Source organism: Rhineura floridana, chromosome 9, assembly GCF_030035675.1.
Source record: "Rhineura floridana isolate rRhiFlo1 chromosome 9, rRhiFlo1.hap2, whole genome shotgun sequence".
Classification (NCBI taxonomy): Eukaryota; Metazoa; Chordata; class Lepidosauria; order Squamata; family Rhineuridae; genus Rhineura; species Rhineura floridana.
In genome coordinates, this window is record NC_084488.1 from 66,763,207 (window position 1) to 66,790,581 (window position 27,375).

A 27,375-nucleotide genomic window follows, 5' to 3' on the forward strand; every position below is an offset into this window, starting at 1 on the left:
TGCATGGGATATTAAGGCAAAAGTTCGATAATTACTGCATTCTCTGGGATCACCTTTCTTTGGAATTGGGATATATATTGACCTCTTCCAGTCTATGGGCCACTCGTTTTCCATAATTACTGACAAATGTTTGTCAAAATACGGACAGATTCAGTAACTTGTAGCAACTCTATTGGAACAGGGCTCTTGTTCTGTCTTTTTTGTTGTCTTCTTCTGTTTCTATGCAATAACTATCGTAATAGTTCTCTTTGTTCCTATGTACTAGTCGCTGTATTATTGCATTTAGGGTTCTAATCATGTTTCTATCTCCTTTTGTTTTTGCTTTCCTTCTCTCTTTAACCATTTTAAGAGTTTCTTCAGTCATCCATTGAGGTCTTTCTCTCTTTTTAACTAGAGGTATTGTCTTTTTGCATTCTTCCCGGATAATGTCTGACTTCACTCCATAGTTCTTCTGGTTCTCTCTCAACAAAGTTTAAAGCCTCAAATCTGTTCCTTATTTGATCTTTATATTCTTCTGGGATATTATTTAAATTGTATTTTGGCATTATGTTATTTAAATTGCATTTTGGCTTACAACAATTTAAAAGAGTATAAGCAAAAGAATTTAAAATACAATAAAACAGCAGAAGCAGTAAAAACAGATCAGTTAAAAAGGTCTTCCCTTAAAAAAACACCCACCCACCCAAACCAAGCTGTCTTCAATGTACAATTAAAGAGGGCATGGGCACACCGCTCTGCAGTGGCAGTTCTATAATCTGGGCATCAGCACTAAAAATCCTTTTCTCTTGTCTTTGTCCCCATCAGCCAGACTGGGGGAGATAGCAATGAGGGCCTCAGAAACTCAGCAATGTGATCAAGGAGATTCCTGAGATAACCTGGTCTCAAGCCGTTTAAAGGCCAAACCCAACCTCAAAGCCTTGTTTTAGCAGCTGTCAACACTAGCAGGACTACAAGCCAGTTGCAAAATGCCTCTCAGTAGCACTTGTGTTTGCTTAGCTGATTAGTGCTTTTGCCCAGTCAGGCAGAAGATATCCCTGAGCCCATTTTGGCTTTCTTCTGTTGAGAATGCCCGGCATTTCTGCACAAGATTCCATCCTCACATGGGACTATTTCCAAAGCTTGGGAGCTGCTTATGAAGTGTGCAGCAAGCTCTCCATTTGTCCACGTAGCAGCCTGACTAAACATCTTGGCAAGGCTGCAGCACATCTTATTGCCCAAAGGAAACAGCTAGGTGATGTGCAGCATCTAGAACCTGTAGTTTTTAATTAACTTTATGATTATTTAGCATCATTATAGCGTGTTTGGGATTGTTGCCTTGTGCCTGCCCTTAATCATCTTGGCATGGCTGTCAGTTCAGAAACAGTTCAGCAGACAAAAGAATATCCCAGTGCAATTGAAACAGCAAGAAGACAAAGTTTGTAAAACCAGGAACTGGGCAGGTTGAATGAAGAGAAGTGATGTGTATCTGTCACACAGAGGTTCTGTAAATGCACATTCCTTAATCTTTCCAACTCTCTCCTGCCTCCAGTTGTCATGTGTGTGGATTTGAAACCGAGATGAATGTCCAGTTTGTCAGTCATATGTCGCTTCATGTGGATAAAGAACAGTGGATGTTTTCTATTTGCTGCACAGCCTGTGACTTTGTTACCATGGAAGAGTCGGAGATGAAGACTCATGTCACCACCAAGCACACAGGTGATAACCTCTCTGTGTGTCCAGGTTTGTCTCCTGCTGACACTCCTCTCATGCTTCCCAACTTCTCCACTGAAATGTTGGCTGATGCCATCTCAGTTGGATACTATTGTGGCAAACTTCTACTGGCACAAACTTTATGTTCATGATTAGGAGCAAACTGCTTTTAAGATTTACCCATAGCATGTGTTAAAACTGCATAGTTTATTATTCTGTTTCCTTTTTTGTTTTGAATTAATCTTAAATAGCTGAGGCTAATGTGTGAAGAATTTATAACTGTTAATTGCTTCCATTAGATAAGAAAATACAAGAACTCACTGAACACTTCTTTGCACTATCTGTGTGTGACTGGATTTGCAAATGCTTTGTATAGTGTAATATACAAATCCTCCCATTTATCTTTTGCAAGCATAAATAAGTGACCTATTCTTGTGCCGAAATGACTTCATGAACTTTGCAATTTCTCATAAGTGGAAGTAGGGATGAGTTTCAGGTTGTTTCTTTACACTAGATCAGTGCTGGTTTCCATGCTCCCCAACTTTCTGGAGGGCCCCAAAAAAGATGTACTGCAGGTAGGCAGGGTATGAGGACCCCAGAAAGGCTGGAACACAAGGAGAGAAGCTCCACTCCAGTCAGCAGTCTCTCTCTCTGTCTCTCTCCCCTGATCACTTGAAGAATGGGAGATCATGCCTGCCTGAAGTAGATCTCTTTGAAGAAGGCTCCATTGTTCTCCTTGCCTCTGAAATGGAGTAGAGTCCCACAGTCCAGAGTAGAAAGAGAAGATCCAGCACCTATAAACACGCCTACAAAATATGTCAAAAGCACTTTCCCCCAATGGTGCATGGAATGCAGGGTGCCTAAGGATGAACAAATGCCACACAAATTGCAGTCTATTAGATCCCTTAAATTTTCATGCACCAACAGCATATATAAATATTTTGCCCTTGTTAAATTTTAAATGTAATAGAGATCTCCAGCTCACTGTTTCACTATTGCACTGATGTTGTACTTGCCCAAGAAACAAAATAATGTCACTGGCCCAGTTCTGCTGAATAAGTGCAGCTGATTGGGCACAAGAAATCATTAGAACCCTGCAATGCATAAATACTGTGCTCCACTGGAATACCTATGAAAGGGCCTTGCAAAAATGTGCTTCTTCTGTAAAAGAAGAAACAAGGTTGACCCTACTCAGGTGTGATTAAAACAGAATAGAAGTGGACATCAGAACTGGTAGCACTTGGATTTTTTCTGGATCTAGGAACAAGCAGATAAAGGAAATTGGGGGGGGATTTCACAACATTGTCGAAGGAATTTTTTTACTCCTATGGGAGTAAAAATAAGGGCTTATCCCATTAGTACTCAAAACTGTAAATCAGGCGGAGGAAACCTTTGGCCCTCCAGGTATTGCTGAACTATAACTCCTTTCAGCCCCAGCAAGCATGGCCAATGGCCAGGTATGATGGCAGTTGTAGTTCAGCGATATCTAAAGGGCAAAAGGTTCCCCACACCCGCTGTAAATCAATGAAGTAGGACAAAAAAAGGCTGTCAACACTAACTGCATTACTTTCAAGACATATCAGCACAAAAAACACACTGGCTGGAATAGAACTGTACAGCTAGCAACAATCACAGGCCCAGCCCCCTACCAACATTCAGCACTATCTATCCACCCCTTACAGATCTACTTAAGAAGACTGGACACAGTGCTCTACCAGCAGGTACACCAGATTGTTGTAGAACCAATAGCTCCAGCTTCAAGGAAGGAAGACAAACCTTTTATTGCAAGGAGAAGCCCTTGGAAATCCAACCTCCTATATTAAGAATCCTGCATCTAGGGTAACAGAAAACCTGGCAAAAAGACTGAGGTTCTGTTTTAGCCATGGGCAAGTAGTTGCACATCACTTGATCACTGTAGATGAGGATGGTCTTTCCATGATGAAACAAATGATGCAGTTAGCCAGATCAGGTGGGCTGCATGAGCATTCCACAGTGTGGGCAGAGAGGTGCATGCAGATATGCAAGGACGGACACTTCTGCACATGGATCCCTCTGTCAGCACAGGGGCATATATTGTACATAGCCCTAGTATGAATAAGCAAGTTAATGTTTGGGGTTCTTTGGGTTTGTTTTCTCTGTAGGTGAAGAGAGGAAGACCCCAAGTGACGCAAACAGCCCTTCTTCTTCTTCTTCTCTGTCAGCACTTAGTGATTCTGCCAACAGCAAAGAAGATGCAGAGCTCAGCCCTAAGCCCAAGGGTTCAAACAGCCTGCTAGTTATTTCCGTAGTGCCTGGTAGTCAGACCTTGTTAAACACAGAAGAAAAGTCAGAGAAAGGTAAGAAGTTGGTGAAATGGATGCAAAGTCACTCCCTCCATCTACACAAGGCGGTGGTGTGCGATTTAGGTAATAGTATCTGTGATTTCCTCTTGCAGGTTTTGAATGTGTTTTCTGTAACTTTGTCTGCAAAACAAAAAACATGTTTGAGCGCCATTTGCAAATCCACCTGATTACACGGATGTTTGAATGTGATGTGTGCCACAAGTTCATGAAGACTCCTGAGCAATTACTGGAGCACAAGAAATGCCACACTGTCCCCACCGGTGGGCTCAAGTAAGGAAAGCAAGTACACAAACCTTTACTGTGTTAAGTACCTCAAATATTGTGGGGCTGGAAACAAAAAAAACCTAACAAACTTGAATGGGATCATTTCTGTCTGGAGAGCCAGAGCCAGGGAAGTTTTCTCTCAAAATCATGGTTCACATTCACTACTCAATGAAACCCATCTAATCTCCTGTGGAAAAGTAATAACAGCATTGAACAATTCTGGGGTGACATAAATACTAGAGCTTTGTACCTGCAGTGGCATACACCTTTCTTGGTGCCTCTGAGCATAACATAGCTCCTGGATGGATGGATGGATGGATGGATGGATGGATGGATGGATGGATGGATGGATGGATGGATGGATGGATGGATGGATGGATGGATGGATGGATGGATGGATGGATGGATGGATGGATGGGTGGGTGGGTGGGTGGGTGGGTGGGTGGGTGCATGCCAAGCATGGCTGATAATAAATTGCAAAATTTTAATCCAGAGGAACAAAGACAGCTCTCTTATATCAGATCTGTTTGTCCATCTAGTCCATTATTGTCTAATTTAATCGGTAGTGGCACTCCAGGGTCTTGGCCAAAGTAATTTCCAGTCCTGGTATGTGTTCCTTTTAACTGGAAATACCAGAGATTGATCCCCATAGGAATGCCAATGTATAAACAAAATTGCTACCCATAGGAGCTGTCCCCCTTCTGTCCAAAGAAAAAAAGGGTAGCCCTTGAAATGAATGGGATTTGGGGGGGGAACCCACAAACTGTAAGAGCAGATCACTGGATCAAATTATGAACATTTAGATTATTTGTTTATGTCTATACCAATCCAAAATATCCATGTGATACCTCAGTCCCATTTGCAGTACTTGTTGCTTGTTGCTCAGTGGCTCAAGGATGGCAAACAGGAACTGACCTAAGCTGCCCTGCCTACCCACCCCTGCACACCACTTTGACACCAGGTGAGCCATTTTTCCTTTGCAGCCAAGTTTCAGCTGGGCTTCAAAGGAAGATTCCTGCCAGAAATGGAGTTTGCAGCCACCATCAATTGGTCAGTGCCGACTTTAAGCCCCACTTTGGGCAGGGATCAACTTCAGCCGGGAGCTCCAAAGTGGAACTAATCCCAGCAGTCCTTCCATTTAGCTCCTGTCTACTGTGTGAACATGCCTTTAGTCATTTGTTCCAAATACTTATACTTACCTGAGTTGGGGATTGGGCTGCAAGTCTGTCAAAAAAGGCAGGGCTGCTGTCGGGCTGAACTTTGGGACAAAAGTCCAGAGCACCGTGCAGCAGAATGACCAGGAAGGCCCTCAAATGCAGCAGGGCTGCCTTTCTGCACTTTGCATTGGTAGACAATGGCATCCAAAAGAGGGAGGAGTCCTGTATAAGACCATGACATCCAGAGTCTAAAATTACCTAATTGCATCTCTGAAAATAGAACACAATCCAGCAAATATTAGGCACTTTGGAGTTCCATTATCTTCAGTGGCAGAGAACTGACCACAAGCTTAACTCTTCTGTTGAAACAGGTGCTAATGGTTTTTAATGTTAAAGTGTTTAACGTTGCCTGGATTTTGCCCATTGTTACTTGGACCTGAATTTCAGGGGTGGGGTTGGAGATGGCCTCTCTCCTTCTCTGTGGCAGCCCCCTTAGCTACCGTTTATAGAAGTCTACCGGGTTTCCATGATTTGGTTAAAATTAGATGGAGTCAGGGGGACCTGTGGATTCAATAGCCTGGCTCTCATAGAATCATAGAACAGTAGAGTTGGAAGGGGCCTATAAGGCCATCGAGTCCAACCCCCTGCTCAATGCAGGAATCCAAATCAAAGCACAGCAAGCCAGAGACAAACCTTGGCTACAGATCATGGTTAAGGAGCAACCTTAATCACCATCCTAGGTTCAGAAGACAAACGAAGCTAGGTGTGGGGGATCTGTGGCCTGCCAGATGTTGCTGAACTACAACTCCCATCAGCCCCAGCAAGCAAGGCCAATGAGTAGGAATGATGGGAATTGTAGTTCAACAACATCTGGAAAGCCAAAGGTTCCCTATGCCTTCACTAAGCCAAACCTTGGCTTAGCTGCCGTGCTGCACTGACATAAAAAGCCTGGGGAGGAGCAAAGCAGCTATGATTTCCTCTTTGGGAGCCAGCACATTTGTGCAGGCCTGTAAGCCATGGGCTGGCTTAGCATGATGTGCAAAAACACAGCTCACAAGTGTCCTCCTACCTTCTCCCCCCCCCCAGTACTTCAAGTGGCCATCTCACTCATGAGGTTATCCGAGCTATAGTCTGAAAGCCAAAAATTTGAAATTTGGCTCACACGCCAATTAGTATAGAAGTCTACACTTAATTGTAGAAACTTGGGGTTTATTTCATAGGGGTGCCTTCCAGCACAAAGCAAGCCAAACTGCATAGAAGACAGAATGTTGAGCTGTAGAATTTTCATTGCTTCTTTGAGCTTGGAAGGGAGGGGTTGATTGGGGAAGAGCACTTGTGACATTAGTCAGAAACAAAGATCTGTGCTTGCAAAAATGCAAGCTCTTTGTGTGTGTGTGTGTGAAATTTGATACATGCTTAGTCCAAAGCACCCTGATTGCAGGGAGGAAAAATGAAAATGGGAGATTTCTGTCTCTCTCCCTCAAGACAGAAGATCTGAAGTATACCCTGAATTGGTGAGGATATTTTCACATTAACTAGACAGCTGAAGTCCCATTATAGTTTAGTTTACCGGTTGAATAATTCTGGTTTGGTTAGATATGCTAAATATACGCTAGCAAAATAGTTTCTTTAGCAAGATAACTCTTCTCTTTTATATAGCATATTTTTTAAAAAAATGTTTAAATACTTCAAACATACTATCTGTATGACTGTATACATCTCCGTTATATAACACTACCTTACATTGCTACATAATCTTGCTTCTCAGTGAGAGATGAAATGTTCAAATAATGAGACTCTCCTTTGAGTGTGAAATACTGAAGATTGCTTCTCTCATTACTTTATTCTGTAAAACATTTGAGTCACATTTCCAAATTAAAGTGCTCAAGGTGACATTATTCCTATGGGTTGCTCAAATATCTAAAAAGATTAGTAAATATATTATTGGAATTACCAATGCATAATAACAGCAGGCCCCATGAGTGCTCCAAAAGTGGTTCGGTCAGGTATAGTAATTCCTGACAATACCTTGACCTCAAGCCTCCTTGGTTAGTGGCCCCAGAGGAGGATGACTATCCCTTACACATGAACACATATATCCATCAAATGCCATGTAGCTTGGATGAACACTGGGATCCGGTGCCTGTTCTTTAAACTGTAATAGGAAAAAAAGAGGAAAACAGCCCAAAATATTTTACTTCAAAGACATCTGCATTTGTATGTCAACTTAGCTGCATACCATTCATTTAAAGCACATTATTTTCCCTGAAGAATCCTGAGAACTGTAGCTTGTTGCAGGTACTGGGAATTAAACTCTGTTAAGGGTAAGCTATAGTTCTCAGGATTTGGGGGGGGGAATAATGTGCTTTTGTATGGTGTGTACTATACAACCATTGTTAGAGGAGCAGCTTATCGTTATTGTTAGAATTAAAATTTATATCTTGCCTTTCCTCTCAAAGGATCCCAGGGCCGTAATTTGATGTCTTAAACAGCCCAGGGCTGGCCATGTCATGAAACAGGGTGAAGTGGACAGTTAAATCTTTCTGTTTTCTCTGTAATCATAGACTGGAAAAGATCAAAAGTTAATATTGATTGCCTAGTCCTCATGTGTCAATATGTCTTTTGTGGTTGTTATTGTTGTTTTTGGTAGGTGCCCATTCTGCATTTACTCAACCAACCGTCCTGCAGCAATGGAATGCCATTTGAAGACCCACTACAAAATGGAGTACAAGTGCCGGATCTGCCAGGCAGTGAAAACCAATCAGCTGGAGCTGGAAATGCACATCCGGGAGCATCGCCTTGGCAACCATTACAAGTGTGACCAGTGTGGTTATCTTTCAAAGACGGCCAATAAGCTGATAGAGCATGTGCGTGTACACACTGGGGAGCGCCCTTTTCACTGTGACCAGTGCAGCTACAGCTGCAAACGCAAAGACAATCTCAACTTGCACAAGAAGCTCAAGCATGCTCCACGCCAGACATTCAGCTGTGAAGAGTGCCTCTTCAAGACCACCCACCCTTTTGTCTTCAGCCGCCATGTGAAGAAGCACCAAAACGGGGACTGCTCTGAAGAGGAGAGAAAGAGCCAGGGGGCAACCTCCAAGGAAACCAGCCCTCTCCTAGCTGCCAACAGTCCCCAAAGCCTCTTGTCACCTCTCTCAGTGATGTCTGCCTCCCAGGCTCTGCAGACAGTGGCCATGTCAGCTGCTCATGGTGGTGGGGCGGAGCCGAACCTGGCACTTAAGGCCTTGGCCGTAAATGGCACTTCCCTGTGCTTTGACAAGTATCGAAACTCTGAGTTTGCCCACCTCATTCCCTTAACCATGTTTTTCCCCAAGAACCACTTTGAGATCACATTCCATGCGCCCAGACTACAGACTGTACGCCTGGGTGACACTTCACCGAAGCACTCCTTCCTTTCCTATCTTGGACTAACAGAAAGAGCAGAAACTGTCTGAGGGCAGCCACACTCTGTACCAAAAATACTCCCTCCCTGCCGCTGCCCACCCGCCCATCCGACACCCAACAGGTATATGCATTGCTGCAAACCATACACCCCAGATGTATGGCTGGCTGAACATTTGTACTATATAGATCATTAATAGTAAGGTATAGGAAAAATGGCTCTGTGTTTCTCCTTAATGCATTGACATGAAGGCTGATTTATTCTTCAGAGAGGTCACCTCCTGCATACTTCTACCTTCAGAGGCATGTTCCCAGTACTCTTATCTAAGAACCTATTTTGTCTTGTTTAAGCTGAACAAGAGTGTCCTTAAAGGCAATCGGCACTTGCTAAGATTACATATTGATGCATTTTACTTTGGGATTGTGAGCGTGAGTGTGTCTGAAAGAGAGTCAGTGTGCCATGATATTGCTTTTGCACATCCTTTTGTACTGGCTTATTTAATATGAACCCATGAAACTGCCTTATACTGAGTCAGATCATTGGTCCATTTGGCCCAGTAATGTCCACTCTGACAGGCAGCAGTTCTCCAGGGTCTCACGCAGAGATCCTTCCCAGCACCTGCTACCTGAGATTCTTTAACTGGAGATGCTGATGACTGAACCTGGGACCTTTATATACATGCAAAGCATGTGCTCTCCCATTGAGCTATGGCCCCTCTTCTTGTGCTAATTATTGCAATTCTCCATGCTCACCACCTTGCCTGCCTCTCTTGATTTTACAGTTATTGGAATGTGGAAACAGCAATGCTCACTTCTAGAAGAATTGGCATGCCATTCAGTACTACTTGGAATTTGCTATAGTATTACTACACTACACTATAAGTTTAGTAGAGTATAGTAGTTGCTTTGGCCTCAGATCTGAGAATCCAAGGATCAGGACTGAATTAGAGGAAAAGAAATTGCTTTTAGCTGTGCAAGACAAGGGCTGTTTTACATGTTACATTTTTCCTTCTGGGAAATAATCTCTATAGATGAATGCATGTGCACTGTTGTGTGTGACATGTAATATGAATGGTTTTGCTCTCTACATACAGAATGGGTAAACACAGTGCATATATGCTGCCCAGTAGATGTATTCATGTCCACCCACCCACCAAAAAAAGCACTCCTATCACCAGGGCCGGCTCCAAAGGGCGGCCAGGTAGAGCCCTGGCTGAGGGCCCCCACAGCCCACAGGGACCCCTGAAGGGCCCCTCGTTATGGTGGGGTATTGCTCACTGTCTGTGGCAGGGAGGCAGCTGCCTGCTTGCCCTCTCCCCCCGCCTGCTCGCTTGCCCTCTCCCTCCTCCTGCTCACTCCCTCACCCGCCCTCCACACTGCCCCCCTGCTCGACCTCCCCCCCACCTGCTCCCTCGCCCTCTCCCATCCCGCCACTCGCTTGCCCACCTGCCGTCCTGCCTCCCCTGCCTGGTAGGTGGGTAGGTAGGTAAGTGGGTGGGTGAGGCTTGCATGCGGGTGCCAGGGCCCAGGGCAGGCAGGTGCCCAAGGGTCCTGGCATGCCTAGGGCCGGCTCTGCCTATCACCCTTGAAATGTTACAGTGAGCATGCATACTGCAACAGAGATTTGTTTTTTTTCCTTCATAGAGATAATGTATGAAGTAGCCCTGAACACACGTGAGGGTGATCCTCCAGATGTTGTTGGACTCCCATTGGCCCTTAGCCAGCATGGCCAGTGGTCAGGGATGTGGATAGACCTGTAAACAGCAAGTGCATTTCATACATGCAACAAGGGCAGATTCTTCTGTTAGACTCCTGTAACTCAAGGCCACTTCTTACAGTACCTTCTGTACCTGAGTGCAGATATCCAAATACAAAAGTGCCAAATATCTGTTTTAAATGGGGCACACACATTGCATTTAAATCGCTGCTTTTCTCTGTAAAATAACTGGAGGCAGGAACCTGATCATTACCCTATCACATTTCTTTCTAGTTCACGGAGAGGCAATTTAAACACACATGCACCATTCAAAACTGATGTAAGATCAATACAAAAAGTATCACCACCAAGAGGCCCTCAGATCAGGTCTTGATCATAGATCAAACATATACATTCACAGTCTGTATTAATGCAGTGATGATCTTGGTTTGCAAAGACAAAAGTGTACATTCTACAGAGATTAAATCCCAGGCATGGGGATTTTAATAAGGAATGGGGTTTGATAAATTCTGGGTATAAATGCTCAGACTAAATAAAGGCAGGTTTTGCACAGTGCTTGAGTCTTGCACTAGTATATTTCTCACTTGCAAAAAAAGAAAAGAAAAAGTGTAGAAGATTTTTAAAAAATTCTTTTGTCGACTATAAAGAATTATCAAATGGTATATTTGAAAAGTTAATGGCAAATTCTTTCAAATGTAAAGACGAGAGGTGCTGTTTAATCATACAATTCTTTTTTATATGCCCAACTGTTCAGCTATATTTTCAAATTTTGTGTCCCTATAAACATTACCCTTCATGTTACTTGTATTCCTTTGTATTATTTTGTTAATGCCTACTCAAGTATACTCTTCTAGGAAGCTAACTTTATATTTTCTTAAAGCTCTTACTTGTGGTCATTAAAATGACATAAATTTTGCACTTTATTACAGTAAGAAGCAAATGTCACATTCCTAATACATAATCTAAGTCAATTGTTAACTTTTTCCAAGAATTGTTTTTTTCTTGCCCATGCACTGACATTTATAACGCATCATTGTTACATCCAGTTTCCCCCACTGAACACATATAGGGGAATAAATCTACCATGATGCCTATGTTCTGTCTCCATGGTTGGAGGCAGTATGCTTCTGTTGCCAGAAACCACAGGAGTGGAGAGTGCTCTTGCACTCGGTTCCTGCTTTCAGGCTTAGGCATCTGTTTGGCCACAGTGAGAACAAAAAGGTGGACTAGATGGGCTATTGTTCTGATCCACCAGGCTCTTCTTATGTCTATATCTGTGTATATGTTCAAAGACCAGAAACAGTTTATCATGGAGAACAAGAAGGAAGGGAACCTAAATATTAACAAGCGATAATACTAAAATAAAGTCACTACAGCTGAAGTACTAAGAGTCCACACAATAGTTTAAACAGCATGTGACCTCATCTAGCTAAGCTTCTACAATAAATTAAGTCATTATTTTAGTTCCTAACACAGACATCTTGAGCCCTGTTAAAACTACTCTTTGGGATTCATCCTATGAGCTCTTCTGTTGACAAACTTCTGTTGACAAAATGTTTTAAGATAAAGTCAGTACAGTGTCATGAATGATGGCATTCTATTCCAAGCTACAATAGAATGACAAAGCCTAATAAAAGTTATTATCACTTGGTAGGTGGCATTGTATCATCATGCAAATCAGGAAGACAGATACGCACACACGGTTTAATTTTCCATCATTGTAAGCTATATTTTGTAGGTTTGGAGGGTACCCATGTCTGATGTAATCTTGAATCATTTACTTAACTGCTGTCTTGCAGCTGAACTAAATGAGCGCCATTACTTCTGCTAGGAATTTTGAAAGACGATATAATGTTGACGCAGAACTTACTTGCCTGAAGATAATTTATAATTAAGCATGGGGAAAAATGAATTCATTTGTAGCAAGAATTATAGAACTTTCTATATGCAGTTGCTGCAGTTAATTAAATATATTCAAGGTATTTCTGGCTGACTGTCCAAACTATCAAGTAGTAACCCTATTTTTTTAAAAAAGGGGGGGAACTAAGTAGTTTGTCAGCAGGAAAATTACCCATGCATAGGAATGTGAAATGAATATTTTCTGTAAACCAAATGGTGCAATATAACATAGAACTTCAAGGAATGAAAGTATTATGATGCTCTAAGCAACTTAATGCCTTGGGTTAAACCATTTCCCCTTTTGTATTTGTCTATCATAGTAATGCTTAATGTAATTGGGCAGCTTTATTTAGCACTTTGAAACACTGAATTATTTCTGGAAAGTTAGTTATACAGATTTCCAAGTGAGAGAGAGAGAGCGAAAGAGAAAGAACGAGAGACAGAGAGAAATGCATCAGGAGGCGCTTTTATTTTTTTAAGGAAAAAATACAGTATTTATCAAAGCCCTTGCATATACAATAACTGGTTTGCTGTTTGAAGTTAAAGAAAGGAATGCTCCCTATAGTTATCCTTTGCTTGTTAAAAGACTTCACGTTTCTACCAACCTGCTCACTTTATATCTGCTTTTCTCACTATGCATTCTTTAAGATAGGCTGGTTTCTTGTTTTCCATCCAGTAATTTGGTTACATTCTCAGCACTTTTCTTGCTTCCTCCCTGACCTTTTTAACTTGCTGTATCATATTCAAATATCACACTGTCAAGGTTTGTGTACATTAATGGAAATTTGTATTGTATAAAGCTTTTTTGCATTATAAGGCTGTACAGGGTCATTTTGACAGTAACTGGTATATTTCTTTGCATCTTATGTTGCATTGCCAATTTCTAGTGTATCCAGTTTGGAAGTATATATACTCTAATTAAAAAACAAAGTTGGCTATAATCTGGTATCATTTATGCCTCTCTTTCCCATTGTTTCATTATTTGGTATCCAGGGAGTTAGGAATGTAGAAGTGAGGCCTGCAGCAAAATGTTGCAGAGTGGAGTGATCACAGGATTCCAGCTACTCCATTCCGTTCCCCCTCCCTCAGATTCTCCATTCTCCCTCCTCCCAACAGTCAAGTCAGCATTCCCTGGCATTAAGCATGCTGAATCCTCGGTCCCACTGCCACTCCCAGGCCACAGGGCTTTTTCCTAAAGTTTCTTTGTACTTCTGCAAACCTTGGGATTCCCCCAAGCCTGCTGATACTTCTCTTTGAGCATAGGTAGTGCCATTTGACTACACAAATAACAGCACTTAAAGCTTAAACACTGATAACAGTGTAAATGATGTCAAATGCCAACAAGGAAACTCAATTAGAGTAATTGCCTCTCTACCTAGAAGCAGAGCTTGGAAAAGTTACTTTTTTAAAACTACAACTCCCATCAGCCCCAGCCAGCATGGCCACTGGATTGGGCTGATGGGAGTTGTAGTTCAAAAAAGTAACTTTTCCAAGCTCTGCCTAGAAGAAGTAGGGAAACTGAAATAAAAAGGCACATAATACTACTAGTGCTGTTCTGATAAATTCCTCTTTATGTTTCCAGGGTTACTCGGTGCTTCGGTTTAAATCAAGACACAGGGAGTACATTGCTAGGAATATATCGCATATATGTGTGTGTGTTGTCTTTTTAACTGTTTTCTATGCACAATTCAAACTACTGGTGTATTATCTACAAAGCCCTATAGAGTTTATCCTTGTGCTTGATCCCCTGACCAGCTGGCCCACCAACCTTCCTTAGCGACTGTCTTTAGAAGGCTATCATGTGTTTAAAATATGGAGGATTCAAGGTATGGTTTCTCAGTTTAATTTAGGATTCCCCTACCTTTCCCCTCATAATCCAAGCACTGGGTTCATATATTTCTTATTTATTTAAAAGACCTATACAACAACAAGAAGTTCAAAAAAGAAAAATGTATTAAAAATGTGAAAGGATCAAAACACCTTTGCCTGGCACCAAAAAGACAATGATGTTGGCGTAAGGCAAGCCACTCTTGGAGGGATTCTACAAATGAAGTAGCATGCGGAGAAGGCTCCCCCTCTCCCTGTGTTCACCACGTGCCTTGGAACCTGGCAGAGCCAGGCATTCCTTTCAGGTGCCCGAGTCATAAGCAAGGGAGGCTGATCCATTAGGCCAAATGGGGCACTGCCCCACTATCCTCCCTCTGCCCTCAACCAGCTCCACTGCCTGCCTCAATAATTACAAGCAGTCCAGGGGAAAGCACTGCCGGTCAGCTTCTTCCTCCTTAGTTTCAGTGTTGCCCTTGTAGAATGAGCAGGAAGGGAGATGGGGACAAATCTGGACCTGGGGTATAGACACATTTACAGTTGTGCCCATTCCAGTGCGTCTCAATCTCTCTTCTGAAAATGGGAGCATACGATGCTAGTCAACCTCTCCCCCTTTTTACTCTAAAACCTGGTCGGATCAGCTCAAGTGCATTTTTTTTAATTCAGCTTCAGCCAGGTTTTGCAACCGATTGGTGGATCAACCAGTTGCTTGCTAGGTGTGGCCAATGGAAACACTCTGCTGTAGGCTCAGGCTGAGACAGTGATTGGCCCAACACTTTGCTGTGGCTGGTCCTGAAAGGTCTGAAGTTAGTGGGGAAGGGAGATGTGTCCAACCGAGGGCCAAGTCACTTCAAAACGCAGCTGAGAAACCATTCTGGCTGCTTTTGAAGCAACTAGTGTGCCCACAGCCTTAGCTGGCTCCACCCATCTTTGGCTCTAGCTCCACCTGCCTTCCACTCTACCAGTCCCAATGGGCACCAGCTACTATCACTGGTCACAAGCCCTACAGTCCTTTAAAAGGTAAAAACTAGCGCTTTGAATTGTGATGGGAAATAGACTCGAAGCCAGTCAAGTTTTTCCAATATCAGCAAGATAACTTCCTACTGACCAGACATAATCAACAGTCTGCCAGTTGTGATTTGATCTAACTATATTACAGTAGTCTAGAACATGGATAACTGTGGCTAGGCTATCTTTGTTCAGAAGAGGTTGCACTACCTTAAAATGATAAAAGGCAGTAGTGGAGCCCCAGGGATAAAGCTGGATCTAGGAGAACCTACACACTATAAACTTTGTCCTTTAGAGTAGGAGTAGCCAGTGTGGTGCCCTGCAGATATTGCTGGACTCCACTTCCTATCAGTCCCAGCCAACATGTCCAATGGCTACCCCTGCTTTAGGGGGTGTTGAACACCATCTCAACAGACAAACCATCAAACCTTCATCTTGGCAGGACTAAGTTTCAGCCTACTGGCCCTCATCCAGCCCATTATTGACTCTTAAGACCCAGTTCAGCACTTCCACTACCTCACATGAATCTGATGAGAGAAAGCTGGGTGGATACTGATGGCACCTCATTCCAAATCCACATAAGACCTCTCCCGACAGTAGTAAGGTCATATGACCAGGAGTCAACAGACAAGTGTTCTTGGTAGGTGATCCACAATTATGGAATCGTCTGCGTGTGGAGGCTGTCAAAAACACTGGAAGAGCTTCCTGTCTGGACAAGTGTTTTGTTTCCAAGGTTAAACCAGAATGAGCTTAGAATACCCAGGATCAATGCCTTTTCTACTTATGCATAAGAACTTCTACTGAAATGAATAGGGGTAGCCACTGTAGGTAGAAAAGATTGGTATGAACATATCTTCATACATGCAAATATGCTCCACTTCCTCTACTGAAATAAATAGGACCCACATGCAAAAGAAATCAGTGCACTAGAGCACACACAAATCTCTGGAGCAGGGTGAAAATAATTTAGCAGTACTAGAGATGTGAAGGCCTGGGGAAAAAACGTGAAATTCAGAGGGGGGGAGAAATAGGGATTTTTTTGTTTTTTCCAAAATTTTCCAATTTTTTTCTGAAAAATTTGGGGGGGGGTTTGAAAAAAACCCATAGAAAAAACTTTTTTGTTTTTAATTTTTCTGGTTGCCTTCACATCTCTAAGCAGTATTCTTGTGCATTTTTACTATCTTTTGAAATCTGCCTGTAGTATTATTGTAAGATTTATTTTTCCTGGACTAAACATCCTGTCCACTTTTGGATACCATATTAGCTCTTTTTGTATAAATACGACAAAACATTTTATAGGGTTTCTCACATTTTTCTTTCTTTCTCCAGGAATTGGTAACTAGTTCAGAGAAACAAGTATCTGGCTCCAGTTTTGGCATAGCTGTAGCTGGACATACACTTGAGATTGAAAGGATCTTGCTTCACTCTTTCCTCATTTGCATCTGATGCAACAGAAGAGATGGAAAACACTGTTCAATATACAGCTTCACTAGTAATTATCTGTGGAGGCTCAGCAGATCTCAAAACATAACAAAAACAACACATTTAAAGACTTTAAACACAGTCATGGAACTTGAACAAATTCTAAATTTCCTTCTTTGATGTCTTTTTTCCCCTGCCACTAAAGCCCTGTGTAGTCATTATTCCCTACATGGTTAAGAGTGCATAGGACAAGAGAGAGCAGGCCATGCCCTCTGGAGCCAGCCCCTGCCAGCCCCTTCCTCATATTGCTCACACACTGGAGGAGGCTCCAACATCAGTGGGGCAGTGAATTCACTCCTGGTTTTAGTCCAAACTTTCAAGGAGCTGTCCACCTTGAAAGCTTGGACTAAAACCTGGAGTGGATTCATTGCCCCACTGACATCAGAGCCACCAGCCTCCACTGCTGGAGAAATGTCTGCAATAGGGAGCTTTGCTGAAAATGCAGCTCTGGAACCATATAAATGCATGATCCTCTCCTGTTGTCCACCCTTGGCAACGGTGGCTGGGTATAACAACATGGATTGCTTCACAGCTTGCTGCCACCTTTTATCTCCATAGCAGAAGGATCCAATAACAATACACCTAATACTTGGCATTCATATAGCACTTCAAAGCCATTATCTCCATAATCACTTTAGGACTTCTGTGGTAGTCTTGGTCTTTCCTTCTTTTTTAATTTACCCAGGCTTACTTGCAAGATCACTTTAACTGGAGGTGCTGGGCACTGAACACAGAATCTACTGTATGCAAAGTATGTGCCCTGTTCCTGAGCTAAGGGCCATCACAGAACATTTATTTATTTATTTATTTATTTATTTATTTTAAAATATTTCTATCCCGCCCTTCTACCCTATAATAGGGCACTCAGGGCAGCTTACCGTCAAAGCTGGTAATACTGCCTTGCCCAGAAGTGAGGAACCTCTGGGTTACAGGCCTTGTTAGGCCCACCAGGCCTCCCCATTTGTCCCACCAGGCCATTTTGGCCCAGCCACGCCCACCTGCCCTATAGCTGATAGAATGATGTCAGGTATAGGTCACAGAAAGTCATGGCTGGGCCAAAACATTTGCAGGCATTGCCAGTCAGTGGCACCTGCAAAGCTCTTTGCAAGGCATTTTGAAGCCACAATGATCAGGTGATTGGCTGTGCAGGGCTCTCTTCAATATTTCACCAAAGTCCTGAACATCAGCTGGGAACATTTGGAATTGGTTGCACTCAGGAGTTCCTCTTCAAGAATTCTCTGCTGCAGCTGAGGGGGCTGAAGGAAGCAGCTTATAAGGGCATTTTTGCCTTCTCCAGAGACTTCAGAGGGGCCCTCAGCTCATTGATGGTTACAGGAAGCCTCTTTGAAGGCATACTCCCAGCACCCATCAGCTGATTGGTGCTAAAAGCATATCTTCAAAGGTCAACTGATTATCAGGTGCCAGTCATCTGATGTCATGACAACACTGGATGATTGACAAGTAGGTGCCCCACCCACCTGTCCAAGTTGGTCTATGGGGGGGTTGGGAAAATAAGGATGTTGCCCACCAGCCAGATCCAGTTCCAAGCAATGGGCTGTGCACTGCTTAAGAAAAAGACATGCAAGATATAAGGCCCCCGCCTACACTGGGCCAGAGTAGACAATTTTGAAAGTAGTCTAATTGAAACTATTAACTGCTACCTAAAAAGTATTTTTAACTACTAGGTCAAACAAAACAGATTGCTGGAGTTTGAGGACTTCAGGCATTTACTTTACTCAAACTGTCCAAATTGTTCTGGATGAGTCATTCATAAAATAATGAGTTTCCTCCACTTTTCTTTTTTGCTGATTCAGCTGATTGGCGGTTACAGCAAGCTCCTTTTGTAGGCACGGTTTGGATTTGAGCCACACTTCCAAACAGACATTTTCCCTCTCAGACAGACAGTGGGGCTCGCTTGCAAAGAAACAATTGGGAGCTCATTTAAGCTCCCATTTGTTCTTCTGTAGCCAGACCTGTCCCACATGTGACATCACATATGATACTAGGTGTGGGACAGGTGGACATGGCTTGAGGAAAACAGCTTCACAAGCCAAACTAAGCCCAATTAGGTCCACAGGCCAGAGGCTCCCCACCACCTGTTCTAGAATATTCTGAGTGCAGCCATCCACTCTAGAAACACTACATGCTGAACATTGTCTTGGCAACTTGCTGTTGGAAAAGAAAGGGCTTTGGTATACCCTCTGCTAGTGATGGGAGGCCGACCTCTATTCTTAGTGACTGAGCTAGTATTTCTATTGGTGTTTTCAGTATTTAAGCAGTACTTACATTTAAGTAATAATGTCTTTTTCCAAATGTGTGAAAGCAGTTGTCATTGTTAGCACACCACACTAGTGAGTTAACAACAAAAGTAGTTTATGTAATTTCAACTACTTTTCATAAAGTAACAGTCATTACCATTCGTGAAACTACTGCCCATCAGTGCAAAGCAGCAAAGGTATGAAGACCATTGCTAATAGGAGGGCATGAACACAAAGTGGAAAGAGGGGTTCAGTGTTATGGATCATAGATTGCAAAGACCTGTACTTACAACAGAATGAGTACTCCCACTCTCAGGCCACCCAGCCAGTATATCTTGACTGGCAGATGATGGACTTAACATTTCCTCTCCAGTTTGGTTCCCTGTAATGAATAGAAAAAATAAAAAGAAAGAGCAAAAACTTAAAATCTTGTTATGTGAAAATGAAAAAAGAAATTTCCACCAATTAAAGGAATTTTGAGTACTCACCCTTTAAATTGACGTGTTTTATAGCTTGCTGAATTGCATCAAGTGGTGTTACTGGTGATGGAATGTTGACTGCTTTATGATGAATCTATATATTTTTAAAGGAAATAAACATGTGGTGACGAGATTGTAAAGTTAAATATGGCACAGTGCATCATTTATAAGTAACATGCCTATTTATTCAGCTGGATAAATTACTTGCTGTGGCCGTTTTGTTTGCCATGAATTGTATTATGAACACTGCTAAGCTAACAACTTAAACTATTGGATAACCTCCAGATGTTGAATTTCTAGAATGAGAGGCACCAGTGCTCAAGCCTGATTGGGAGCCATTGCTTCTGACCTATCAGCTCTGCCAATGAATCCCCGAGGTGGAGTGATGACCTATGATATACAGGAAACACACTCTGCACATGCCTTTGTTACATCCCACATTCTAGGACTGAGCTCTGCCTCAACAGAAGCCCTGCAAACCTCACTTTCTAAAACGAACCACAAACCCAACAGCTGAAGTGGAAATACTATGAATGCTGAACACAAATACATCCCATTGTTTCCATGCACTGCTTCCTCCTCACATAGAGAAAACAGTAATTATTCTCCTGGCAGAAACACCCTCTCTGTTGTCAGAGCTTAATTTGAAAGATGGCTCACTAGTACTTGGTCCTAAAATCAGTTTGTTATGCCAGGATTCACATATACCTTCACATTATTTATTATGTAAATAATGTGCATGGCACCTTGAAATGTAAATGTACTGCCTTCAAGTCGATCCCGACTTATGGTGACCCTATGAATAGGGTTTTCATGGTAAATGGTATTCAGAGGTGGTTTATCATTGCCTTCCTCTGAGGCTGAGGGCAGTGACTGGCTCAAGGTCACCCAGTGAGCCTCATGGGATTTGAACCCTGGTCTCCCAGGTCGTAGTCCAACATTCTAACCACTACGCCACACTGGCTCTCTGCAAGGCACCTTACAGAGCACCAAAGTATAGGTCTCTGTCCTGAGGATCTTACCATCTAGCACATGTGAAAAGGAATATTAATGCATCTGCGGTGGTATGTCCTGCTAAAAGACCATTTCCCAACCTTTGTTTCCAGACACTGCTTCCTAACAGAGCTTGCAGATGTAATGCTTTATTTTGTTGCTGTTGTTATGTGCCTTCAAGTCGATTACAACTTATGGCAACCCTATGAATCAGCGACCTCCAAGAGCATCTGTCGTGAACCACCCTGCTCGGATCCTGTAAGTTCAGGTCTGTGGCTTCCTTTATGGAATCAATCCATCTCTTGTTTGGTCTTCCTCTTTTTCTACTCCCTTCTGTTTTTTCCAGCATTATTATCTTTTCTAGTGAATCATGTCTTCTCATTATGTGTCCAATATATGATAACATATGATATCATTTTAACTTCTAATGATAGTTCTGGTTTAATTTGTTCTAACACCCAAGCATTATTTGTTTTTTTCGCAGTCCATGTTATCCCCAAAGCTCTCCCCCAACACCACATATGCTTTATTTTATTTTAATTCTCCTCAGGACAATGAAATCATCTTCTCCTTTGCACTACAAGTAGATCTAATCCTGCAACAACAGTGTTGTCACTGTAGAATGTAATTGAAGCGGAAAAGATAGCGTTGCAGCTGTTGGAAGTGTGGGAGATTGCAACTCAGATTTGGAGTTGAAGTTTGCATGCCTGAGGGGAGATATGAGTCTTCCATCTGGTTACCTAGGCTTTTATCTGACCTGTGCTCATCTATCTGCCTGCCTTCCCTTTGGGAGGCTGACCACTCCTTCCAACCTCTTCTTCTTCCTTCTTCTCTGACCAGCCAAGGGAGAGGAGATATATTATCTTTGTTCCTCTCTCTTCTAGCATGGGGAAAATGACCAAGCCTGGCCATTGCACCTCCAACTTAGTTAATTAGTTAGAACTAGACTGCCTTTCCAATCAACTATGTATTTCTATAAATAAAGTAGTTTTTCCTTATTTTCAAGCAAGTCTGAAGTCTCAGTGATTTAAAGCAGAATTAAAGTCTGCTCCTTTGAGGTAAATCACACTGCTTGACCTGCTGCCAATGCTGCACAACAGCTAATCTCTGCTGACAAATATTCAACAGCAAAGGAAAAAGCCAACATACTTCTCTAAAGAGTTGGTGGGGGTGTAGGTGGGGGTGTAGGTGGGGGTGTAGGTGGGGGTGTAGGTGGGGGTGTAGGTGGGGGTGTACGCATGCACATGCACTCTAAAGAGAGATGTATATACTCTAAGAGCTGGCAGTGGGGTGAGTACATCATACCAAAGATTTTTTTAAAAAAATCAATGAATAGGAGAGTGATCCTTGAAATGGCAGGACACTGCAACAGGGGTTAATAAAATCAAATATAATTATGAAAAAATGAAAGGATTGCAAAGATGTTCATGGAATAAAATGAGTAAGTGGCATGCTGACCTTTATCAAACTAATAAAAGTGGAGGGGCAATAATTGTATGTTGTTATTAATGATGTCACAAGCACTATCCACTGTGGGGAATCAGTAGCCCTCCAACTGTTGTTGCGACTCCAACTCCCATCAGCCTCAGTCAGCATAGCCAATGGTCAGGAATGATACAAGCTGAAGTCCAGCAGTATCTGGAAGGCCACAGGTTCTCCATCCCTGAAGCAGGTACTTATGACAGTCACTCAAACACATCTCCACCCATATTAAATTACTGCTGGTAAGCACTTCTGGAAAGAGAGATTCAGGTTTAAAACTTGGTTTACCATTAGAGGAAAGCAGTTAGGAGAAGGGCATTTCCACATTTCAAAAATGTGTCATCTGTGCAAGTTCTTTAAATGTCACTGCATTCTAACTATCCTGCAGCCTAGCACCCAACTACATATGCTTTACATGTATGTCACATTCTCAAGATGCAGTTTGGTGACATGCACAAAAAAATTGAAGATACTTCAAAATCTCATAACAGAGTTCTTTTCTCTGAGTTTATAACACTGTATTTGTAACTCAGTGAGCAAATTTAAAATTATGATGGGGTTGGTTCATCCATCACTCTTCTTTAAATGAAGCCTGATTCTCACATATCTAACATGACTCCAAGGAAATCCTAGCAGTCATTGGCACAACCTCTCTCACTGTCTGACTCCACCAACTGCTACAGTGAGACAGTACTTTGTAGGACCAAGCTCTAGGATCCCAATCCTGGCCTTAGAACCGGATTCCAAACCTTGTTTGTCAAGATACACTTGTAATGTACAATATTAGAAAGGCAGTGGGAGGAGGTAGCTTTCCTTGCAACAGTGCTAATGTTATTTGTTATTTAAATTAATTTTTGTAAATTGTATTGCTTTTATGTATTTTTATTGTATTTTTATACCTGTGTTTATTTTTCTTGTAAGCTGCCTTGAAGGCCTTTGGCCGAAAGGCGGGGTATAAATAAAATTTAATAATAATAATACATCAGCCTTCCAGCTTGGTGCCCACCAGCTGTTTTGCCTGCCTTCAGCTCCAGCCAGTATGTAGCCCAAAACATCTGAAATGCACCAGACAAAGCTGCTTTACTTTGTCATGTCAGTGCCCAATCACATAAGCTTTACATCACCAAGTCAATTTCACAGCTACAACAGAAGGCGTAGCATCTGTAAACTAAACACAGTTATAACTGACATCCTCACATGAAGTTGGCACCCAAAGTTCCATAGCTTGGTCATGAAACCAAGTCAAAATCACACACATATGAAACTGGAACTTATCTTATACGTGTCTGATTAGGGAGAGGCCATCTCCAGTCTTTGGGCCTTCAGCCTCTTAAAGCTTTTATCTAAAAACCCATGTTTGCAGATGCAAGAAGCAAACCTTGGGTTGCATCCAATTATGGTTCTATTCAGAGTAGATCCATTAAAATTAATGGATCCATTGACATTAATGACTAAATTAGTTCTATTAATTTCAATAGGTCTTCTCTGAGTAGAACAATCACTGGATACAATCCCTTGTCTTCTTCACTAAATATGCCAAGTCCTTGCACCTCTTTTCTTGTGGCTCCTACACTATAAAAACCAGACAGCTAACCATATTTCGAAGGAATCCTGCTGGAGTCAATAACATTATTCTGGGATATGTGGCTGGAAGGCTGCATTTTTGCTTTTCTCTTCTATGCAATCTTCACTAGCATACCTGTGTCGGGATCCTCAAGTGTGCCCACTTGCCTGCTTGTAAAAAAACAACAGTGAAGGGAGAAGAATGACTCTGTTTGCCTTACATGTTATGCCTTCCATCATTACAAGACTTCATGGGGAAGTAGATTAAATGGTTTTTCTAAGGTCCAGGATGGAACTCCTCAACATACATATAATGTGTGCAAAGAAATCCAGACAGCTTCCTCTTCTAGAGAAAAATAGCTTCAGGAAAGATCTATTTGGGGAGGAAGGGATGTGGCAGGAAGAAGTGTTCATTTGTACCACCTATCACATTCTTTGCAATCTACATGCAATTCCAGCCGCCTGTTGATCGTTCCAAAAAAGCAAAGAACCATATCCTGAATCCCACGGGATGAGGGAGTTTTCAAGCAGACACTCAGTAAGCATCTTTCCTCACCCACCTTTCTGGTCCAAATCATCTCTCCTCGTGTCTGTTTTTCCAGAGAAATGGGTTGGTGGTTTATGAGTTTGTTCACATCCATTTGTACATAATGAGTAGCTGGGCGTCGAGTATGAGTTATACGGAGACAAAGAAGCAGACATAAATCTCTAGCACTCTACTTACTTTGTGTGAATGGACTTGAAATTTCTTCCTATTACTTGAAGCCTCTAAGAAACGAGGATGAAAGCCTAGAGGGAACAACCAAAAGAGGGGTTTTTTCCCCCTCTCCAAAAGGATACTGAACTGCATCCAAGTTTTTACAAACTACCATGGACAAACTAATTATCATTCATAAGTGAAACATGCATTCAGAGACATAAGATGTGCAAGCGTGTCTGAGTGGAAAATTAATCTCAATCATCTAAGCTCACACCCACACCATACATTTAAAGGACATGGTTTCCCCAAAGAATCCTGGGAAATGTAGTTTGTTAAGGCAAATGTAATGCCAATCTTCAAAAAGGGATCCAGGGGGGATCCCGGAAATTACAGGCCAGTTAGCTTAACTTCTGTCCCTGGAAAACTGGTAGAAAGTATTATTAAAGCTAGATTAACTAAGCACATAGAAGAACAAGCCTTGCTGAAGCGGAGCCAGCATGGCTTCTGCAAGGGAAAGTCCTGTCTCAGTAACCTATAAGAATTCTTTGAGAGTGTCTACAAATTCTGAGATGGCCCTTGTTCCTCTGCTAGGTAAAACTTTTCAAAATTAAGGCTGCTATCCTATGCCCGCTTACCTGGGAGTAAGCCCTGTTATAAGCTCAATAAATACATTATATCATAGGGGAAAAAGAGAAAGATTCATACAAAACATTAACATTTTCATACAATGAGCAAAAAGCAAAAAAAACAGCTATAGAAAGCTTTAGCAGACACTAACACTAAACAGAATTAACTTAGCCCATCAAAACCCTGGGGGGAAATGTAAGTCTTTACCTGGCGCTGACAAGATGTCAGCAAAGACACCAGGTGGACCTCACTGGGGAGAGCATTCCACAGATAGGGAGCCACAACTGGAAAGGCCCTCTTCCTTGCATTCACCCTCCAAGCCTTCCTAAGAGGAGGGATATAAAGAAGGGCCTCAGATGAAGATCTAAGGGTCCGGGAGGTTCATATTAGGAGAGGTGTTCCAGAAGATATTGGGGTCCTGAAGGCAGTCTGCACCACCAAGGCAACCTGCACCTCAAGTGACAACAATGAATCCAAGAGAACCCCCAAACTACAAATTTGCTCCTTCAGAGGGAATGTGATGCCATCTATAGCAGGCCACACACCACTCAGATGGACAGAAGAACCACCTACTAACACCATCTCAGTCTTGGCTAGATTTAGTTTATTGGCCCTCATCCAGTCTATGATCACAACCAAGCACTGATTCAGCACATCTACTGCCTCACCTGCAGAAGATGAAAAGGGAAACACAGCTGTGTGTCATCAGCATACTGATGACAATGCATTCCAAAACTCCATATGACCCCACTCAATGGTTTCACATATATGTTAAACAACATCAGGGACAGAATCAACCCCTGTGGGACCTCATATTGGAGAACCCCTGCAGCTGAGCAATGCTCCCCAAGAACCACCTGCTGGAGCCGGCCATTCAAGTAGGAGTAGAATCACTGCAATGCGTTGCCCCCAATAACCAGCTCAAACAGTCATCCCAGAAGGATACCATGGTTGACGGTATCAAAAGCTGACAGATCAAGGAGAATCAACAGAGTCACACTCCCCTGTCTGTGACCAAGGCAGTTTCTCTACTAAAACTAGACCTCAATCCCAATTGAAATGAATCTAGAAGGGAGGGGAACCTTAGGCCCAGGGGCCCAGGCCTTTCTGTTTGGTCCTCAGAACTCTCCCCAGGCTACACCCCTCACTGGACCTGAGTGCTTTTGCCTAGCCAGAGTGCGTCTTTGAACTCTGATAATGCCCCTTGCTTGTCTGGATAGAAGACAGAATGTGCGAGTGTGTGTAAAAAGTACCCTATAGTACAGAAGTAAAATTTACATTCATTGCTCCACCCACCACTGGCATATGGCCTACGGAAGGTTGCCCAGAAGGGAATGTGGCCCATCTAGAAAATGCATCTCTTCCAAGAGTATTATATTGGCACCACCCTCTACGAACCTTGCTCAAAAAGAGGTTATGACTTAATTTTGAGTAGACATGTATAGGATCACACTGTTCTCTTTCTAGATCACTTTTGTTAGAGTTCTGTGCAGTTGAAGCCTTTCAAACGCAACTATTATTTTCTATGGGGTTGTAACATTGTGGAACACAAGATGACTACTGCAAAGGAGAAACATACTGACAACCTCAACCTTGTAAAATGAGACTTAAGAACACATGTATCCCCAACTTCTCATGTATTAGTCCATTGTCATTGGAGTCACTCCTGAGTCACCCACCAAGTTACATTTACCGTGGGCATATTGAGCAAAGGGACACTTTTCCTTTGGGGCTGCTTCACCTGTAGCATTTTACCTGCACACAATATAGGAGGCAAAGCCCACATATATTATCAGGTGAACATCACACAAATGTCTTGTCACATGTGCATATGCTGGAAACATGCTGCCAGCAATTGCTTTCTGTCACATATGCATATGCTAAAACAGATGGGCACAAATTCCACACATTATGGTATACATATTCCCTACATCCATGTAGGTAATATGATGGGTGACATTCAATACTAGATCTTCTTAGAGCAAACCCATTAAAGTCTCAGAATTTGTTGCTGTTGTTATGTGCCTTCAAGTAGATTATGACTCATGGCGACCCTATGAATCAGCGACCTCCAACAGCATCTGTCATGAACCACCCTGCTCAGATCTTGTAAGTTCAGGTCTGTGGCTTCCTTTATGGAATCAATCCACCTCTTGTTTGGCCTTCCTCTTTTTCTACTCCCTTCTGTTTTTCCCAGTATTGTTGTCTCTTCTAGTGAATCATGTCTTCTCATTATGTGTCCAAAGTATGATAACCTCAGTTTCATCATTTTAGCTTCTAGTAACAGTTCTGGTTTAATTTGTTCTAACACCTAAGTATTTGTCTTTTTCGCAGTCCATGGTACTCACAAAGCTCTCCTCCAGCACCACATTTCAAATGAGGTGATTTTTCTCTTATCTGCCTTTTTCACTGTCCTACGTTCACATCCATACATAGAGATCAGGAATACCATGGTCTGAATGATCCTGACTTTGGTGTTCAGTGAT

General features: G+C 42.4%; 2 protein-coding genes across 4 annotated transcripts in view; one reads left to right on the forward strand and one right to left on the reverse strand.

The window, feature by feature from the left end:
• Positions 1–13,313, forward strand: part of ZNF827 (zinc finger protein 827) — a 175,826-nt gene extending 162,513 nt beyond the window's left edge. For 2 of the 3 annotated variants that reach the window (XM_061584772.1, XM_061584773.1), the window contains 4 exons: positions 1,529–1,695; positions 3,831–4,025; positions 4,124–4,301; positions 8,103–13,313. In XM_061584772.1, the coding sequence (XP_061440756.1) occupies positions 1,529–1,695; positions 3,831–4,025; positions 4,124–4,301; positions 8,103–8,910 (1,348 nt within the window). In that variant the 3' untranslated portion in view covers positions 8,911–13,313. Of the gene's footprint in view, positions 1–1,528; positions 1,696–3,830; positions 4,026–4,123; positions 4,315–8,102 lie in introns of all 3 variants that reach the window. The other variant, XM_061584774.1, reaches the window with a different exon arrangement.
• Positions 13,314–16,611: 3,298 nt separating this feature from the next.
• C9H4orf51 (chromosome 9 C4orf51 homolog) overlaps positions 16,612–27,375 on the reverse strand; it is a 28,758-nt gene continuing 17,994 nt past the window's right edge. The window contains exons 3-7 of the mRNA XM_061582937.1: positions 26,569–26,644; positions 25,097–25,214; positions 19,534–19,618; positions 19,336–19,427; positions 16,612–16,747 (exon numbers count right to left, since the gene is read on the reverse strand). Coding sequence (XP_061438921.1) covers positions 16,727–16,747; positions 19,336–19,427; positions 19,534–19,618; positions 25,097–25,214; positions 26,569–26,644 — 392 coding nt within the window. The 3' untranslated portion in view covers positions 16,612–16,726. The remainder of the gene's footprint in view (positions 16,748–19,335; positions 19,428–19,533; positions 19,619–25,096; positions 25,215–26,568; positions 26,645–27,375) is intronic.